At 43.8% G+C, this 19,791-nt stretch overlaps 2 protein-coding genes across 2 annotated transcripts in view; one reads left to right on the forward strand and one right to left on the reverse strand.

Moving 5' to 3' along the window:
* The window catches only part of T265_12536 (hypothetical protein), a gene marked incomplete at both ends in the record, with an annotated part of 47,763 nt that extends 44,653 nt beyond the window's left edge, over positions 1-3,110 (forward strand). The window contains one exon of the mRNA XM_009164260.1: positions 2,888-3,110. Coding sequence (XP_009162524.1) covers positions 2,888-3,103 — 216 coding nt within the window. The remainder of the gene's footprint in view (positions 1-2,887) is intronic.
* A 9,480-nt stretch (positions 3,111-12,590) lies between these two features.
* Positions 12,591-19,791, reverse strand: part of T265_00431 (hypothetical protein) — a gene marked incomplete at both ends in the record, with an annotated part of 9,185 nt that continues 1,984 nt past the window's right edge. Inside the window, 2 exons of the mRNA XM_009164204.1 lie at positions 12,591-13,075; positions 15,881-15,972. The remainder of the gene's footprint in view (positions 13,076-15,880; positions 15,973-19,791) is intronic.

Raw genomic sequence — 19,791 nt, forward strand, 5'->3', positions numbered from 1 at the left:
ATATATATATATATAAATAGATAAATAGATATATAAATAGATATCTCGGATACTTTTTGTGTGGTAGACTAGCCATAGATCACCTTCTTGCCCGATTTCTCTTCTCTCCTGATCATAGGGCATTGCGCAAGTAAACTCAAGCAACTGAGTCACCAGTATTCTCATCTGGGGTTTTTTCCACTGATAGGGATGATGATGACGGTGCGCAGTCGTTCAGTCGATCAAGCGATATTGAAAGGCATGTCACTTCAGTCACTCATTTATTTCGAGTCTTTTGACAGCTTTGGGCGATTGTAGAATGGTGGAGGAGACGAATGAGCAAAAGACTGTTTACGCAACAAAGTATGGTTATTACATCGGAACAGCAGAGTAGTGCCACATGATGAGAGTATTGGTAATGTGCTTGTGATTGATCGATAACTAAGTTCAACCATCTGAGAGAATCAGGAGTTTTTTGCTCAGTCTAAAATATCGATGGGCTCTGTCGTAAAAAAGTCACTTGTTTAACTTGATTAATAAATTTCAATGATTTATTCGTTTCGACTTGTCAGATCTGTTTTGGTTGAAAGGTTTAGAATTGTGTAACCATCTCTTTTTTCAACGCTCACTAGTAGACAGCACGAATTCATCGTGGCAAATGTTTAGTCGAACAACATGCTTAGTTTACTGAATATGTGCGAACAAACGAGTGTATCTGCGCAGTCTACCCCACACCATGGTTGCCATATTGTTCCACCTGTCGTGTGTGTATTTTTGCTCAGCGGTCTTGTCTGTTTATCTACACTCGTCAGTCCCGCTGAAAGTTTTTGAAAAAATGTCCCCTGAACTGTTTTCCCAAAGGCGATTTTTTTCAGAAACAATATCCTATTTCCATTCAACCGGTAGAAAATGCATTTTACCGTACCTACAGCTCGAACAGAACTGAAGAAAACTTTTCTCCTTGGACATTCAGTAGATGCCCATGTTACAGAGTTGAAACCACCGTTACCGAATGGGCACTGATGGACTGTTACCTTATTTCAATATATTTATTTCAAATTGCTCGAAGAAGGTGCTCCAAGGGAGCAAAAACATATTAGATTAAGTCGAACTTTTTAGAATTTGGTTCGCACAACTCAGGTAGCTTATTTCTATCCGGGGTGGACATGTAATCAAGGAGATGAAAGGAGGCCACCTTCTTGTGGGCAATCCTTGCATTCCCATCAGGGTCCCACCAAGATGGAAAGTATTCTCCCCTAAAATATCTTAATCTGTAAAAACTGGGAATGGGAATGAATACTTAGCAATTTATCTTCTGTGTATCTTAGATACTTATCTCAGAATTACCGAGTATGTGGTAAAAATGGGCTGATTCTATGTGGTTTCCCACGTTCTGGAATTCCAATCGATTTAAATTCCATGGAGTCACAAAGGCCATCACGCCGACGAAGGCCCTTCAAACAGAAGTCAGGGAATTGTTGGAGACCCTCATCTGATTCTTATTCATAAGGTATGATGTTGCATTCACTTCAATAGGAGAAGCACTCCTCAAAAAAGTGACGCTGATACCAATACTGCAAATTTTTAAACCGCTCACAAGCAATCCAACAAGACTGTATCCACTAGGTATCCAAAAGGATCTTCCGGTGTGTGGCGCTACCTGACCATAAGGATCTGACAGAGAAGTCAGTTGGTCTAGAGGGACAGAAAAAGTACTGTCCTAGGTACCAAGTAAACTGATCAAACGACTCAAAGGCGAATACGTTCACCTGTCCAGACGTGACAGGCGACCTAGCAGATCAGTGGTAACACGTTAATCCCGCATCTTAGGGGTTCGTAATTTAAATCCCGGCGTGGGGAAGAATACTCACCGCCTACGTATTCAGAAACGAGTGGAACTCGAATCAATAACCTCTTCTTTTATGTTAGCTGAACGCATCACGTACATTAGGACAGGAGGTTGAGTTTCCTGAAGATTAGTTTGCTTCATAGTTTGTGAGGAAAGCCTTGAGGGCCCATCTCAAGTCCGTAACAACCGAATATCCTGAAGAGACAGAGTTCGGAAACTCCAGGTGAATTATCGATGTTTTATGACATCCCTAGAGTTCACCCGTTAGATATAGCTCTTTATTGGTTCACAACCAGCTCCATGATTATTTTGTTGCCATTTAGTATTACTGCACTCTTAAGCTTGGACTAACAAAGTACGCCTGTCTTCAATATCAAAATATTGATGACAGTAGGAATTCGCGGAACTGTTCTTCAGCACTGGCCACTCACTCACAGACGTTTAGAATTAAGACGCGTAACTCCATCCAGAGTTTGGAGATTACGGGACAAAGCCACCATTATATTTTGTCTGGCACAAATGGTTATGTGAATCAACCACCACCCAAGTCTACTGACATTCCGGTAAGTGAACTCCTCAACTGTTGCATACTATTGGAGAAACAGCTTCGGATGACACTTCTGGAATATAGACCGTCACCTTGAGACAGTTTTCTGTTCTTAGTGAGTTCATGAAAGCGTCCATTCCAGCTAATGCTTTTTACTTGAACATAGGAATCCGAATCTAATATAATGTACAAGTGAGCAATAAATCATGATGGATTCAAAGGTGAAATTTAAACACGTCAGTTAGTTCCGTCTGGTTTGCAATCGGTGTACACACTATCGTTTGATATGGAACGACATGCCTGAATCCTAACTGAATTATATTCCTAAAATCAAATGTGCGGGAATTTTGAGAGTTCGAGTGCTTGAATTGAACAACTACCACCTAATCGGCAGGTTATTGTCCTGGGTTCTTGCTTGATGAGACTAAGCATGGAAGTTTTACCTAGTAAAGCCATTTTGCTATCACTACACCTATTTTAAGTGATCTCCTCCATGTGTATTCTCCTTTCAGGCCATGCTGATTATCCAGACCAGTGCCAGACCAACCCCAAAGGCCAAACGTTTAGACCCTTACCTTCACGATTTTCTGGATGTCTGTCTGGAAGTCGACCCACGCAAACGTGCAACATCACGGCAGTTGCTTCGCCATCGATTTCTTAAACGCGCTTGTCCACTGAATGATTTGATACCATTTATTGAGCTAACTTGTCAGTACACAGAAAGATGAGTTTTTCTACACATACTGAGTTCTCATAACCATCAATGTGTCCAAACTCAATGCAGTCATACTCGTTTTCAGTTTTGGTACGCTGGAATGTCTACCACTTGTTTCTGAAGACGAAATGACTTGAGAAATCTCGAGAAAGTAACTCACTAATAACTCACATCCATTGGAAATGAAATAGATGTGGTGCGACATTAGGGTAATGGTGATGTCGAAACGTCTACAGCAACCTGATGAGTGGTGTATTACGCCCACAAAATGTATCGGGATATCTAAAATATCGTACTAAATGGAACTTGAGGCAGCCATGTGCAGCACATTTAGTTGCTTAAGAACGTCAGAAACTAGAGATTTAGCTCGATTTCAGGTGAATCTCCTGGTAATCAGGTGAGTTTATTCCACGTGAAAATTATTATCAGTGACGGTTTATGAAGAGGCGTGGGACAAAATGATTCACACCATGGTTGCTAATCTGTTCTGGGAGTTTGGTAGCCAGACTAAAAACACCTTATCGCCAATCGAGAAGACTTCAGAGACATATCGTCAGTGCGGCTTCTCCTTGATTGATAACGAAGCATTTGCAATCCAACTACCAGTCTCGACGAACCGGCAAATAACGAAATGACGCAACGTCACCAATGGTTTCCACCATCTATAAATATCATCTACAGTAGACACGTTCGAATATGTGGTCGCTTCTTTGCTATCCTAAAGTAGACATTTGGCCAAGACCCCGTGAGTCTTTCGGAATAGCCTTGGGCTGTCGACAAAAACCAGCACTGCCTGTGATGAAAATCCGGCCCATTTTGTTAGCAAGTTGATTGGAAGGCCCCACTAACTGTATAAGGAACTACTACTACGGTTGGTGAGTCGAATCCAAGACAATCCATACATTCCCCACTTGTGGATGGTACACAATGAATATTTTGGTGGAGTTTCTGCGTGACAGGCTTCCTCCGCTACATGTGTTGTCCGTGAAGTCGTGGGGTTTGGCTGACTTTCTGCCTCCTGCGCGCGTGTATGTGTTTGATAACTGTGTTGACGTACGTACAATACATAGAAACGTTCCAACGCACCAAGACGGGAACCGACTAGTTATCGGTCTAGGTTACGAGCGGAGCAGGATTTTGTCACGTGATTTGTGCGTTTGCGGAACAGACGAGTCGCGTGATCTATTAAGCATGGATGTGCTAGACAGATTAATCGAAGTTAGTTGAAGGAACGAGGAATATCCACTACATTTCCAGCCACGCTTCACAGTCCTTCTACTAGGTAGTTGTGCTTAGTGCTTGTTACGGTAAACCACTAGACTAACGTAGACAGGACTTTCTAATAAGGTCGTTCAATAGACCGGCATTCCGAAGAATTAGGGTCTAGTCTGGGGAATTTTTGGAAACCATTCTACTAAGCACCAACCCTACCATACCCACTTCGCTGAAACTCGGAGAAAATTGACACCGGAGCAGGTATACCTGCTACCGAACTTAACTACTTTATCATCATCAGTAGTCGAACATATGTAGCCTTCCTAACTCCCGAGAACAGCGGATGGCTACCCAACAATAAACAATTCCCGGCCGACCCCGTCACTGGGAGCAAGCTTACAACAACGAAGTGTGCAGCTACATATTCATGGCTTTGAGCTTTAGTACAAACGAACATTCACTGCTGCGAAACATACGAAACCGGAGAGGTTGTCGTCAACCAACAGAGAAACCAAAAATATTCACACCGAATTTGGTGCGAACGAGTTAAACTCTCAGTGAAGCACCGAATTCGACTAGGTATTGACAAATGAAAAGGATTAAGACAACAACCCGGTATTTTTTTAAATTTTCTCCTTAAAGCGACGGCACTGTTTCTCTTAGCAAATGAAGGCTTAACATTCAATTTTTTTCAAAGCAGGCCAGCTGAATCCAGCTACATCCAAAGGGTCGCAACAAATCTAGTGCACCTAAACGTCCTTCGTTATTTCAGCACATGCAGGTATGGCCAGATGAGGACAAATTAAATCAAGGATGAACACAAACGAAAATGTTAGATTTACCTAGTTAGGGAGAAAGCTTGTATATTCAGTGTGTTTGAACAAGGAAGGTTTTTCAAACGTGTTACGAAGATTTACGTGTAAATTTAAAAAATGGAGGAGAAAAAAATTTGTCTATAAATAAGGTACGCCTTCCATTGCTGAGGCATACAGGAAAATATACCCATTTAGAACACAATTGATTAATTCAAAAATTCACCATATCACCCTGAGTTGGAGAAATCCTGGCACGACTAAAATATGGAAGGAAATTTCCAGATCATGCGCTTACACATGCGAGAACTGTTAAATGAAGACTTTTTGCGTAAAAAGAGAAAAGATGTGCAGAAGCAATAGTACTCAGTGATATAATCTATCTTGCTGGGAAGAACAAAGAATGGATACCACATCATGCAGGAAATTTGTGTGATCGAGGGGAAAGCGTTAGTGAGAACGATCGCCATGCACTAGGAGCTCACGATAAACCAGACTGTCTGCACTTGTTCTCAAAGGTGCATTTATAACGTCTACGGCAGTGAAGACGTATTTGGGCGCTTATTCAAGAGACCACGTTATACTCCAGAGTAAAATCATCTGTTATCTTTAGCAGGCTTGACTCAAGGCATGTTTGATGCAGCTGTTCAGGAAAACAAACAGAGTACGTCTATTCAAGGTTAGTTGCTGTAAGTCTTCAAGTGTTAGTAAAAGCGCTCATTTTCAAGACTGATCATTTCCGGGTTTTATCGTGTATTGGTTAGCCTTAGTGCAGCTTCACCGAGATGAATCTAATCACGCGCTATAACACGTGACAAATTAACCAGTTCATTACAACATTAAACGGAGCATGCCTTGTGACTAAATAATTTCGTCGTTTGAAAAAGCGACGAGCTGACGCAAGGTGCTCCAGCTGACAAGGCTAAGAACCCCGTAGAACTTTACTCTGCAGATAGTCTGCGCATTAGCGTCCAATCTCCGAGACCTCAAATGAAGCTTGCATGATTCTGATGGCAGACTGGGTGCTACCGAGTGGCGTATTACGCATGTCTTCAGTGCCACAGTGCCGAAGCCAGGGAGACCGTATTGTTTTCTGAACAATCGGTCCCGATGAGATTTATGCAGTCACCCTTCGTCCGGAAAAACACCATCGCAGGCAGGCTAAGCTCCCAGCTATTTTCTGATCTTGCAGGCATATGATAACCACGGGAACTTCCACGCTTCATACGAAGTTCAACTTACGTGGAATCGCCATGAAGCATTGCATAGCTGCTTCATCCTTTCTGAGAACTATTTACCACGCTCACCCTGTAAATTTCTAAGGACTAGTCAAAAACTGACACTTTGTGGAGCTAGATGAAACGGCCTCTCTTGATACTGACAGGCTTTTCGAGTGACAAGTAAGCAGAGAAACGCCGAAGTGTAACATGGTCTTTCCTGGAAGCAGTAATCCTGTGTTGTAATTACGGAGATCTCAGTGGATCTATGAAAAAGTTGGTCCACTCAATTGGGACGAATTGTATTAGCAAGCCAAAAAACACTGTGCCTGCTTTATCTCTACTGGGTATCACTACCAGTGTAGCCCGCGAATCCTGGGTGCAAATCGACGAGAATCAATAGGTTAACTGTAGTTGACAGGTACGGTACCAAGCCTCTATCTTGCAGGTTTCAGGTTTGAGTCCAATCACCAATTTAAAGATAGAAACAGACTTCTTTCAAAATCTACGTGTTATGGCCGGTGTTTTCGATCCAGCTAATAACAATCTGCAAGTACCCAGTCACAGTGGTTCTAAACACAATGTAAAAAAGGTATTTCAGTATTTTATTGCGTCTAATCAACACACTGATTTGTTTCGGGTAGTTGGGAGAGATTCTGATTATACATATCCCTAATCAGGAATGTTATCTCGATTGACAAGGCGGTAGCTACTAAGGAACTATTCCCAATATGAACTACTGAACGAGTGGAAGAGTACGCTGTTCTGTCGAGGGCTGTAGAAAGCGATTCGGTCGAGTGTTTGATTAGCAGCTTACCGCTTACTCAGAGTAAGTTGTCCAGTACACGGTTAGGCAAACTAACCTTTTGAGCAAGATCTGCCCGCGGAACGAACGAGTAACGGTTAATTAGTCACAAACAAATGAGTTTGTTAGTATGACGGCTGCCAACTAAGCCCTTGAGAATAATTTAATAACGGTTTTCTGCGTTAAGTTAAAATCATATAGATTACCACAGCTGGCGATCATGAATCCCAGAGGGAAACATCCTATATAATCTACTTTCACGGAACGTTGTAAACCAGCACCGAATGACAGTGGGCTTTATCTGGAACCCGAATGCCATTTTGAAAATACTAAATTTTCGGAAGACAAACATCATTCGGACCTGTAGCTTTGAATTTGCTAAGTTCTGGTCAGCTATCTCCCATCACATATGACACAACGACCGGGTAAGTGATATTAAACACCAGCCAGTAAACACGACGTGGAATACTATCACCTTCCGCTCAGGTTAACAACAGCGTCGAGGGTGCCTGCTAAGTATGCAGTGGCACAGGGCATATCGCGCGACTTTGCGCAGTGTACAGACCGTTTGCAGCAAGAGACGTTCCTACTCCTCACGTGAAAAGTTTTCTTTTCCAAAACTAATGTGAAAGCAACAGCGGACTAACATAAAACAAGGGAACCTATTTGTCCGTATGATTTTATGCTCCCAGATGATGCCAACATGCCACCCGGTAACGGACGAATGCGCGCCACAGAATCAATCAATAACGGGTAAAACACACCACGTACGTTTCAGTCATTCCAATTATAGTGACACCAAGCTCACAGTCAATCGATACAAGGGAAAAACAACCCCGATCGGACCGCAAGTTAGAGAAAACAAGGATAACATGTATGCGGAAATCACGTGATTGTCAGCTGGTCATACTGTCACGTGAGACCCAATTTTAGTACACACAACATCGCTTTGTTATGCTGCCGGCCCTCAGAATAGGATAACGGTCCGAATAAGGACGAACGGCAAAATCCCTTGGTTTGGGGCGTTTACGGGGACACAATAAACAGTCAACCAGGGGGATACGTCCCTCTCGGGAGAGTTTTGCAATCATTTACCACAAACGCCTTGGTTTTCAAGTTTTCAAACAAGTGCAAAAAATTTATGTCATATATAGTAGCATATTTCTAATTTTTGGGATCAATAGCTGACTAATGAATAAAGTCAATTAAGGCAATTAAAGTGCTTTGCACATGCTAATGCAGGCAACATAAAATATGGTGCGGAACCAGTTTTTACAGAATAAGAAAGAAGCAACAGTTCCTAAGAGGATGAAAAGCTCGAGAGTATAAAGAATCGCTTGCTGCAGAGAGACCTGTTCCTCAAGGAAAGGAAACATAGTCACTCCTATACATTTTTGGAAAACGCGTATGAATGAAATTATCGACTCAAAAAAACTCATTTAGGTCACCTGGTATTCTGATCAATTCTGGGAGCATATCCCGATTTGATCAAAGGCGAATCACACAACTTTTACACCCACGAATCCATCGACCGACGCAAGGCCGATTCCAGTGCCCAACAGGCCTTCGGTACTGTTTCCAGATGGTAGCTCACCGAAGAAACAAAGGTAAATTTCGCTCTTAATCTGTTTCCCGTTTGCAACAGTGGACCACATCCACTAACAGTGCAAATCAACTCATCCCCTGACAGACCATTTGCGGGGCCATTCACTCATTTGTTGGTGACTGATTACACTAACAAATCCTATTTACTCCACTTCTGTAAAATCCATTATTTCAATTCTCGCACAAGAGTGAACATAGGATTGATCCAAATAGTGGTGTAACATGACTTGCTAATGGGTCACTAGGTGTCCTGGCAAGCATGTCACTAAACGATAGCACACCAAGTGGCAACAAGTCATAGGCCAATTATCTGCAATGAGTTCACTCTTGTTTTTCACCTCAGTCTGATTGCGACGATCCGGGGTCAGTCATTTACACCCATGATTACCGTCCACGAAACTGCCCCCCCACCGTACGGATTTGAGGATTTCGGTAAGACCTCGTAAAAATTTGTGAATTAGGATTGTTCGTTTCAGAAGATTGGTTTCTGGGAGTAGATATTTGTGCGTCGACACTCGGCTTGTCTCATTCAACTGTCATTTCATTTCATCATCATCGACAGCATGACATCAGTGTTCAACACTGATGCTTCACTTCCGTAGTCATTTCATTTACGGACATCATTCACGAAAATGCTCCATTGCGCGAAACCTAATCGTATGTAAACGGTAAGGAATTAAGACACAAACTGTCCTTTCAACAGTAAGATAACCTTCAAGCACCTAAAACGACCCGAGTCCACTAACTTTTCTAATGGTACTAGCTTACCCTTTAGTAACATCACATTTTTTAGTGTCTGGAGCAGAATGAATGCCTGCTTATTTGGTATTGGTTTCACCAGCCGCATGAGGATGTGTTGGCCGTCAGCTGCTAACCACAGTAGATCCGGGTGTGACCAAAAAACGACTGGCATGAATTCCACAACGGGGATTTAGAGACATCAGCATTCACCAGACTTACCATGGTGAAATCTATTACAAAGCGAGTTTCAACACTTTGGTGTGGAATCTTCATACTCAACATCGGTCTCCGATTCCTGCAAATACCACTGACAAAAACCCCCCTCAGACGCACTTTACTCGTCCATTCTTCGTCCTTTCCGTCAGCTACCATGAACAGCGGCAGACCTCAAATGCTTGATTACTTGTCATTGATAGACACGATACCCCTTCCAAAGAGGTAGATGAACGTAGCAATGTAAGGTGTCTGTAATTCTTATGAAGAGTTTATGGAGGAATAGGCGCTCCTTAACTGGACAGGTCTCCTGTCATCATCATCATTGACAGCATATCAGTGTTCAACACTAACGCTTTGCTGCCGTGATCCTGTAATGTCTAGCAGCTTCGGTTAACAAGGGCGTGCCAACCATACACTTGTTTAAGCGCACGTGCTTATCGAGACAGGTGGCTCGAATCAATTAGCAATCCAATCCTAACCGAATCCAGGTGCCTTCCTGATCATTAAGTGCGATGAAATGTGTCTGCTGCTTAAGACTAGTCATACTGATCCCAACTTTTTACGACCTCGTGGAAAACATCGGACACCAGCAACACTTCTAAGACACCGGCGGTAAAAAAGACCTGAGGCCTCAATTCACCGTCAGCATCATTCACAGCAACACTGGTACTGCACTGCCCTGTCGATTTATTTGAATAAAGCTTTATGATGGAAAGGGAAATCGAAGTAAGGAGAGGGACCTAGGGCTAGTCCACAGCAAGCATCCAAGACTCAGTCAGATAAGTTGGACAGAAACCGACAGAATGAATGCCTCAGGAATCAATAGCCGCCACACCGTTGAATGTATACACCCAAGCATAGGGATGGTCACGTGGGCCCTATCCTGGAAAGCAAACAGCACAACCGACACCCAAATTTTTCGTAACGCCCTTCATTTTCTTCCAAGTTTTGTCTATCTCTAGGCTTCCGCCATTCCGAAATAGTAGAGAAAAATAGCGCACGTCTCGGCAGGAATCCGTTTGCAGAGGCAATGTTTCGCAACCACACAATAGTATAGACCTGGGACACTCGACTCTTGAGACGATTCGGGTCTTTGAAACTCGCGCGCTGGTATCATCAAATACACTTCCTTCAGAACTAACACAGTCTGACTACCAAGTAAGTGAAACTCTACACAACCTCCAGTGCTTCTCCTTGAATTGTAAGCGGTATGTTCAAAGACCCCACGTTATGAAATTTGAAGGTGCAAGGCGCATACCATGAGGGTATGATGGTAATCAGTTTATTAAACAGTGCTTGCGCTCCACCTTCGATAAGGTAGCCCCCAACCACCATTTGGACACCGAGGGTTTTGAAGACCTTCCAATGCCCGCATCATTGATTAATCGACGATGAAGTTGAAAAACTGGACGGAGGAGACCTTACCGCACAGAACTTCTTGTACGGAAGCTTTTAGAAAGGTTCCTAGGAATTATGTTAATATAAGAATCGGATTATGTTAACAAACGTACGAGATATCCCATGTTTGACGGAAGTAGTGGGAAGCGCCGACCGATCGACACAATCAAAATCACCATTGAAGTCGAGAAACACCAATATTTGGGTCGCTTGTACATATGGCGTTGCTCTAAAAACTGACGGATTATGAAGATATGGTTGACACAAGCCATACATGGTTGAAATGCCGCGTGTTGCTTAAGCTTTCCACAAAGCGAGTCAAACTGATGTCCCCTGTGGGTACCACTTTCACATGGGAACGACTGTCGACTAATTCCGTTTGTCTGTCCGGATAGGCGATAATAGGCTGGACAACCAACAGTTGAGGAATTCACCACTGTTCATGAATACAACAGATGGCAAGTCGTTGGGATCAGGTCAACGATGACGCCTGGACACTTGAGGCTGAAGGTGGACTCCATATGCAAAACCCGTTATGCGGTTTTCCGACGGCAAATTGCCGCATTTTTATTAACAGTATCAAGAAATTTGGTTGAAACTCTCCAAAGAAATAACCTGAAACAGATTTCTTAAACCGCACCAACGTGCGACAATTTCCTAGCAAATTACGAAACTATCGATCCCGAATGGCATTACTAGTTCGGACTGCTGACTGTCGTTTATTAACCAGATTTCTGGCTCTGCATGGTTTGATACACAGCCTAACAACGGCAGAGAACACAACCGTCCGAATATTGGCACTCAATCGTTTTTGTGAGCGATATTCAATTCTGGAAATGGATTCAAAACACAGCTACTCACTTCTATGCTCATGCTGCAAGAGAGGATGGCAAATATTGAAATAAACAGACTAGGCATCCTCATTATATGTGAAAAATTCAGGACAGGAGGACGAACTTTACTTGATCGGGGACAACCAAGATGTTAGAACTAAATAATTATAATTATACAAAATATGTACTGTTACGTGTAAGCATGAGCAGTTGATACACGATCATATGTCCCTGAGGAGTTATTAATGGAAGACAACTTTTTTCTTGAAAAGTGCTATCAGCTGGTAATTTTTACGACGGAAAATTTCGCTCATTGACTCTTCATTGACTGCTCCCCACCTATCCTCAGCATATTAGGCCAAAATTTTGGGTCTTTACCGTGAAACATCCAGAACAGGTGATGTTTATCAAAAACTACTGTTGGTCGAGTCCATCCTGTGTATCTGTCAGTTGACAACCGGGAATAACCTGCACTTTGGTCCGTACTGACCCAGTCGGAAGGGCCCGCAAGGTCAAGGTATATCTGTTCGCCCATGGAATATAACTGAGATAATCTACAGTCAAAGGCGTTCGTTTATGGACGGATGCAGTAGGATACATCGTCTGGCTGGTGCACTGAAGGTTTGGGTTTTCCAACTAATGTTTAACCACATGTCTTAGTAACAGGGAAGCATCAGCAAACCTACTACGAAGTATTTGGCAAAATAAATTACTCCAATCAACTCCATCCAAGCGAATCAGAACCTCAAAGCGCGATGATTGGAATATCATACATGTTTACTTTGTTTAACACTTGACATGCTTCCAGAGATTAGTGGTAAGGTTTGCAGTCTGCAGCTGCTCGACTTCTGTATGCAGCACGCTGATTAACACACCTCACAGGAAAGGCCGGTGTTGAGTCGAAAGCTTCACGGGACTGGCGTCCAATGGAGTGATCGACCGGAGATGGAAGTAAGAAGATGATCAAGGTAACATCAAAAAATAAGTCAATATGGCGGGAAACTGAGTGATTCAATCAGTGGAGGTCAAGGTGTTGTGATGAATCTGCGTTTGACGTAGACGATGTTATCACAGTGAAAGGAATTCCATTTTCGTTGAAGTGCTCTACTCTGTCGAAGTTCATGTCTCATCCATCGGTGTATCCTGAGGGAAAATGTTGGAAACAGATCATCTGTATGCGAAAACATGGTCGCTCTGTCATAGAAATATGGAGGTCTCACCAGAAAGTGTTCGAAAATTCGGAACGGCAAGTTAACTGATAAAACACGGATATTACAACCTTGAAAGTGTCCCAAATATCGTTCTCTACGATGAGTTTACGTACGATGTTGGATAAAAGCTGCAAAATGAGACATACGACCAACTCCGATGCGGAACAAATGGATCGACGGATGCGCGTTTATTGAATTATTGGAGAATATCACTTGAAACCTTGATGCAGCTAACAGAGAGAATGCGGTTGCTTGCCAAGAGTAACATCTGTCAGGTATGGATGAAAAGACTAACAAGTTCACGATTCCGAAGCATTAGTCCTCAAAGGACCATCTAAAAACCATTCTGAGTGTACAAATTCGTTACCTCCATACCATGTCTTCTAGGCAGCTGAACGAGGACGGCTTTGATGCAGTTGACTGCGGGATTGAGTTAAGGTGATGAGTAAAGTCCCGAGATCCCCATCCAGGTAGGCAGTATTTGTTAAACATACTGAGTTGACAGACCAATGTTTCAAATATTTCGTTGCCAGATCAGAGACTGGGACACGACTGGGCAGAAAGGGCCCCAAGAGGTAAACGGTCCTCTGACGTGCAAAGTACATGTCCTAAGTACCATAATGTACGTAGCGTGATTAGTTTGTCCATCTCTTCCTAAAAATTGTGTCGTACCTCAGAATAGCTAATCCGATGTTCCCACCAGTCTTCGTCATTGTTCCGGAGACATCAATGAAAGCTTTCGTACGTCCCCTGCGCGTAGGGGTCACGCTTCCGATACATAAGGCAATATAGATCGCACCGCCGCAGTGTACGCTGCGCCTGACAAACAAACTGACGTCATGCCAGTGCCATAGGTCGGCGAAACTTGCCGGAGCCTTTCCTATTCAAAAAATGATCTCGTCCCCGGTCAGCCCACCGAAACATATACGACTGCACAGGTAACAAAATTTACCTGCCACACCAACTGACTGGTCTGTAAGCACGAGGTTAAGGTTCGACCCCATACAATCTTGTAGTAGCCCTTTACACTTTACAGGTTTGAAACTTATGCCCAGTTGTGCAGCTGAATTAGTTAGGATATTGGGAATGCTTTGGATCTCCAAAAAATATGAATCAATTGAAGCAACGACTTCTACGTACTATGTCCAAAAGTGAAATCCCGAGGATCCTAGCTTAGTACAGGCAACAAAAAACCCAAGGAGCATAATAATCTCGAATTACGAAAGAGAGCAGCACTGTCTTATACCATTGGACGTGAAAGGCGAAAGCGCGCTCCCATAGGAGCTGGGTGACTGAAGAGGAACTACAACCATTAGGTGCAGAAGTGACAAATTGGCGTCATATGTAGTTTCTGCGCCTCCTTATTCTTGGAAACTCGGCTAGTCGGACAGCCTTGACTGATGCTAATGCTATCCATCCGAGCAGCACAGTTTCAGCGACTCAAATGAGTGAGCCTTTGTACGGAGGCCAGCCGTCCCTAATAACTGAACATCACATCATTTGGACAGATGTGTCACGTGCAGGACACGGGCCAAACGAAGACGTGCGGTGCTTGGCCAGAATGTCAGCCAATCTGGATCGAGCACCTTTTAATCGACGCTTCTCGCCCCCTCACGGAGATTCTAGCGCGACCTTGTGGAACACCCTGTGATTACCCTATAGATACAGCTGTAGTAATTTTCCCTTGTCTCCATAAAGGGCTGTGTAGAACTATCGTGCCTTTTGATATACCATAGCGGGCGGAGCAGGAAACCAAGGGACCGATACAGAGTTGCACGATCATCCATCAAGTCACAACACATTACATACGCTACACCGAATGATACGGCCAACGAGTCTCCAACGCAACGTAGGAAATAAACTTCTGCGGCTGCACACAGACGAGTGTGAGACAATGGACACCGATGTTCGTTCGCCTCGGGGAACAGAATGATGTTTCTGTCGTCCGATCTATTCCAGAGTAGGAAACCTGAAGAAGGCGGAAAAAGGCATTCTGATATCCAATGAGTGAGGACGCTCGGAGCCGTGTTCTGTGGCATTCGACGAGATTCTGAAGAATTTGAGCGTTCGGGTTGCTTATCGTCTAGTCTTCCAACTGTCATTCCTCCCTCAGCAAGAGGCCTACCGGTTTCTCAAGCCGGAAGAGAGGGGACTGGTTAAGTCCATAAAGCCCAAAACCAAAAGGTTTGGTGCGCAAAACAGTGGAATGGAATAGGGAACCACAATCCATGACACAGAGAGCCAACAGCTACAGCTAATTCGCCTTTTGAATGAGGTTATCTGCCTGAAATGTCCAGTGCAGCCATGACCTCATTTCAGCCCGTGAATAATTTTAACGCGAAGAGATTACCTGGTGTTTTATACGCCATCCGAGAGTGATTTGAAATCAGGGTTTGACAATTTCCCTCGACAGACAACCAGTGGTTTGTCAACCCCATTATGATGCCGGATACCCATGTCCGCCCTTCGCTCTAGTACAGACACCACTGCCACAATAAAGCAGTGAACAGACTGCGTGGAGCAAGTCGTCCTGATAGAGGAAAGAAGAATGACTCATTCCCCAGGGTACACACTCCATACCATACCTAGATGTGAGTCAACTGGTTTGTCTCTTGGAAGGCCTAAATCTCCCTAGACCATAGGAAACAGACGAAATGTTTAGTCCAACAGAAAAGAAATATTGAAACCATACGCAGGGAAACACCAGTTAAACTGAAAACAACGGAAAAGAACTTACTCTGAATTTGGTTGCAGTGCAATCCGGCACCCCACGTTGATAGGCCCAGATCTGATTGACTACGTCGGGAATAGCCGTACAGTACAGAGTTTCTGGACGAGGAAAAATGAATTGTTATAGTAGTTGAAATTCGCAAACAACAGATTGTTAGTACTATGAAGCAAAACAGACGGGTTCGAACCCCACTAAAGGACGTTTACAAGGGAGTGGATATAGATTTTACAGATAGGCTGAACGGCACAACGCCACCTACTAACTACTGATGAGATGAATCAACTGGAGGTCGGCAATCGATACCCACCAAATCGACCGACTAATCCAAAAAACCTGCTGGGATGGCACGCAAACGTTCTTCACTGACCAAATACCAACGGTATTAGGACTGACCCTACTCAAAAACCGTGTCAAGAATGATACTGTCGCTCAGTTGGTCAGGAAAGACTTGATTCGATACCAAAAAGCAAAACGTTAGATGCCCGGATCTGTAGGCCGGCTACGGTCCGCACCATTAGGGATAGCTTTATATCCACTTTTGCAAAAACCTTCTCACCGATTACCAAGCTTGTGCGGCCGCGATTCCAGACACTTAACAGACCAACTAATCCTCAAGGAGAAGGAAGCCGTAAAAGAGAATGATTACCCACCAATGGTTTGGCCACCGATGTCATTACGAATATCTCGATACAATCTGGCAGATTACCAACCTGATTAGGCCTAAGTGCGAGTACATCGCACTGCTGACCAGATACTAGCGGCCGGTTCGAGACTTATTATGGGAGCGTCGTGAGATGCGGACTGCTGACGATTCCCAATAAGAATGGAACAGCTGTTCAATGCTTCTCAGTTTTCCAGCACAAGCTAGTGTCACTTACAGAACGAAATCTTCATTGAAAGAATCCCCAAATCTCCTCACACGACCAACAATATCTCTGTATATTTTTTGACATGACACAATACTCATAAGGTTGTGTCAAAAAACATACCGATACACCTCGAATACCGTGCCAACCAAAACATGAGGCGGCAGCAATACATTCGTTAAAGAGCATCATAAATAAAAAACTCGTTGAGGCTCCAGTTAACACTATGCCTGCCTGATATGCCTCAGTCTGGTAGCTGTGGCATGGAAGGTGCTTCCTGGTCTTATCCTTCGAAGGTTGATTGAACACAGGGAGAGAAAGATCCGTGAAAACTAAGCTATGTTCCGTCCTGCAAGAGGATGAATCCACCGAATTTTCAGCCTCCAACAAGTTTTGGAAGAACGACACTGCTTCCACCAACCAACAATGGTTGTTTCCTGAACCGAAAGCTGACTTTGACTCTGTTGAACATCAGGCAATATGGCAGCGTATATGGCACAAAAGTATCCCCCGTAAATTTTTGACCTTCCTTAAGGCGCTAATTGCCTACTCCCGCAGATAGGTGAAGGTGTGTGGGAAGCTCTCACCTGAACTCACTACGTAAATGATGTCAGGCAAGGTTATTCTTTTATCTTTCCTCTGCAGCCTCGTCTCTGATACTATTATGGAACACAAATTACGAACCTTCAATGCCTGTGGGATCGAAATACTAACAGGGCATCCGTCCATAAATATTGAGTTCGAAGACGACATAGCTCTTCTTGAGGCGTCGTAATGTAAACAGTAGAAATGATCTAAACCATTCTGCCTCGTGGCTTGGCATACGCCCCAAACCAGCGAATTCCAAAGTGTTACCGCAAGACTAGAACCCTACACTCAAGCTTGCAGATGAGGCGATTGAGGTACTATACGAATTTGTCTACCAATGCCTGATCGCTGCGCGCTCATTATCAATCACCAATCATCATCAAAAACAGCAACATCAGTGTTGACAATGATGCTTCACTGCCATACAACTATAAGGTTCATCTAATTATATTCAAAGCCCCAAAGTGAAAAGTAGAGAAAAAGCATGGGTGGAAGGGGTCCTAGTGCTAACCTATGTCATGCATTCTGAGGTGCGTAAACCTCCAACTGACAGCACGAACTCAAGTGACATTGATTAGCCGTCATTCCTTGCAACCTCTCTAGCCAAGCACAGATGGTGTGGGGACCCCATGCTGGAAGACGTACAACACCAACAACATCCAAATTCTTCGTGATCACTTGCAGGCTCCTCTGCTTAGTCATACGATGTCCACCTCGCGGTTACGTCACTCTCTAGGCGACACGGGGAACATTTGTTTCAGTAGACGGTGTTTCGACGTGCGTGGCACATGACCGAGCCATCGTAGTCCGTGATTGGAGTATTTGGCGCACAACCAAATACCTGTTTTCTAATCGCCTCGTTACTAATCCATAAATAAAAAACTCGTTGAGGCTCCAGTTAACACTATGCCTGCCTGATATGCCTCACTCTGGTAGCTGTGGCATGGAAGGTGCTTCCTGGTCTTATCCTTCGAAGGTTGATTGAACACAGGGAGAGAAAGATCCGTGAAAACTAAGCTATGTTCCGTCCTGCAAGAGGATGAATCCACCGAATTTTCAGCCTCCAACAAGTTTTGGAAGAACGACACTGCTTCCACCAACCAACAATGGTTGTTTCCTGAACCGAAAGCTGACTTTGACTCTGTTGAACATCAGGCAATATGGCAGCGTATATGGCACAAAAGTATCCCCCGTAAATTTTTGACCTTCCTTAAGGCGCTAATTGCCTACTCCCGCAGATAGGTGAAGGTGTGTGGGAAGCTCTCACCTGAACTCACTACGTAAATGATGTCAGGCAAGGTTATTCTTTTATCTTTCCTCTGCAGCCTCGTCTCTGATACTATTATGGAACACAAATTACGAACCTTCAATGCCTGTGGGATCGAAATACTAACAGGGCATCCGTCCATAAATATTGAGTTCGAAGACGACATAGCTCTTCTTGAGGCGTCGTAATGTAAACAGTAGAAATGATCTAAACCATTCTGCCTCGTGGCTTGGCATACGCCCCAAACCAGCGAATTCCAAAGTGTTACCGCAAGACTAGAACCCTACACTCAAGCTTGCAGATGAGGCGATTGAGGTACTATACGAATTTGTCTACCAATGCCTGATCGCTGCGCGCTCATTATCAATCACCAATCATCATCAAAAACAGCAACATCAGTGTTGACAATGATGCTTCACTGCCATACAACTATAAGGTTCATCTAATTATATTCAAAGCCCCAAAGTGAAAAGTAGAGAAAAAGCATGGGTGGAAGGGGTCCTAGTGCTAACCTATGTCATGCATTCTGAGGTGCGTAAACCTCCAACTGACAGCACGAACTCAAGTGACATTGATTAGCCGTCATTCCTTGCAACCTCTCTAGCCAAGCACAGATGGTGTGGGGACCCCATGCTGGAAGACGTACAACACCAACAACATCCAAATTCTTCGTGATCACTTGCAGGCTCCTCTGCTTAGTCATACGATGTCCACCTCGCGGTTACGTCACTCTCTAGGCGACACGGGGAACATTTGTTTCAGTAGACGGTGTTTCGACGTGCGTGGCACATGACCGAGCCATCGTAGTCCGTGATTGGAGTATTTGGCGCACAACCAAATACCTGTTTTCTAATCGCCTCGTTACTAATCCATTGACGCTATCCAAAACCGGCAACGTTTCTGAGGTATTGATGGTCAAAAAGTTGAAGACGCCTCACATTATCTTATTAGTGCACAAGTGACGATATCCACATACAAATTAGGTGTATGCACTAATAGAAGTTTTTAACGTGGTTGCGACACATAAAATTGAATACAATGCGAAATGGGAGCAAGTCAAAAAGGAACTTATCGTATGTGAGAGTTCCTTGGTGAAAGTCCGGACGGCGGTAACGTGTTTTCTCCGCAGTTTGGCTGCTACACGTGTTCCATGATTGTCCGTGGACTTGTGGAGAGGTTGACGTCCTGCTCCCTGC

This window comes from Opisthorchis viverrini (assembly GCF_000715545.1).
Source record: "Opisthorchis viverrini unplaced genomic scaffold opera_v5_4, whole genome shotgun sequence".
NCBI classification, from domain to species: Eukaryota; Metazoa; Platyhelminthes; class Trematoda; order Opisthorchiida; family Opisthorchiidae; genus Opisthorchis; species Opisthorchis viverrini.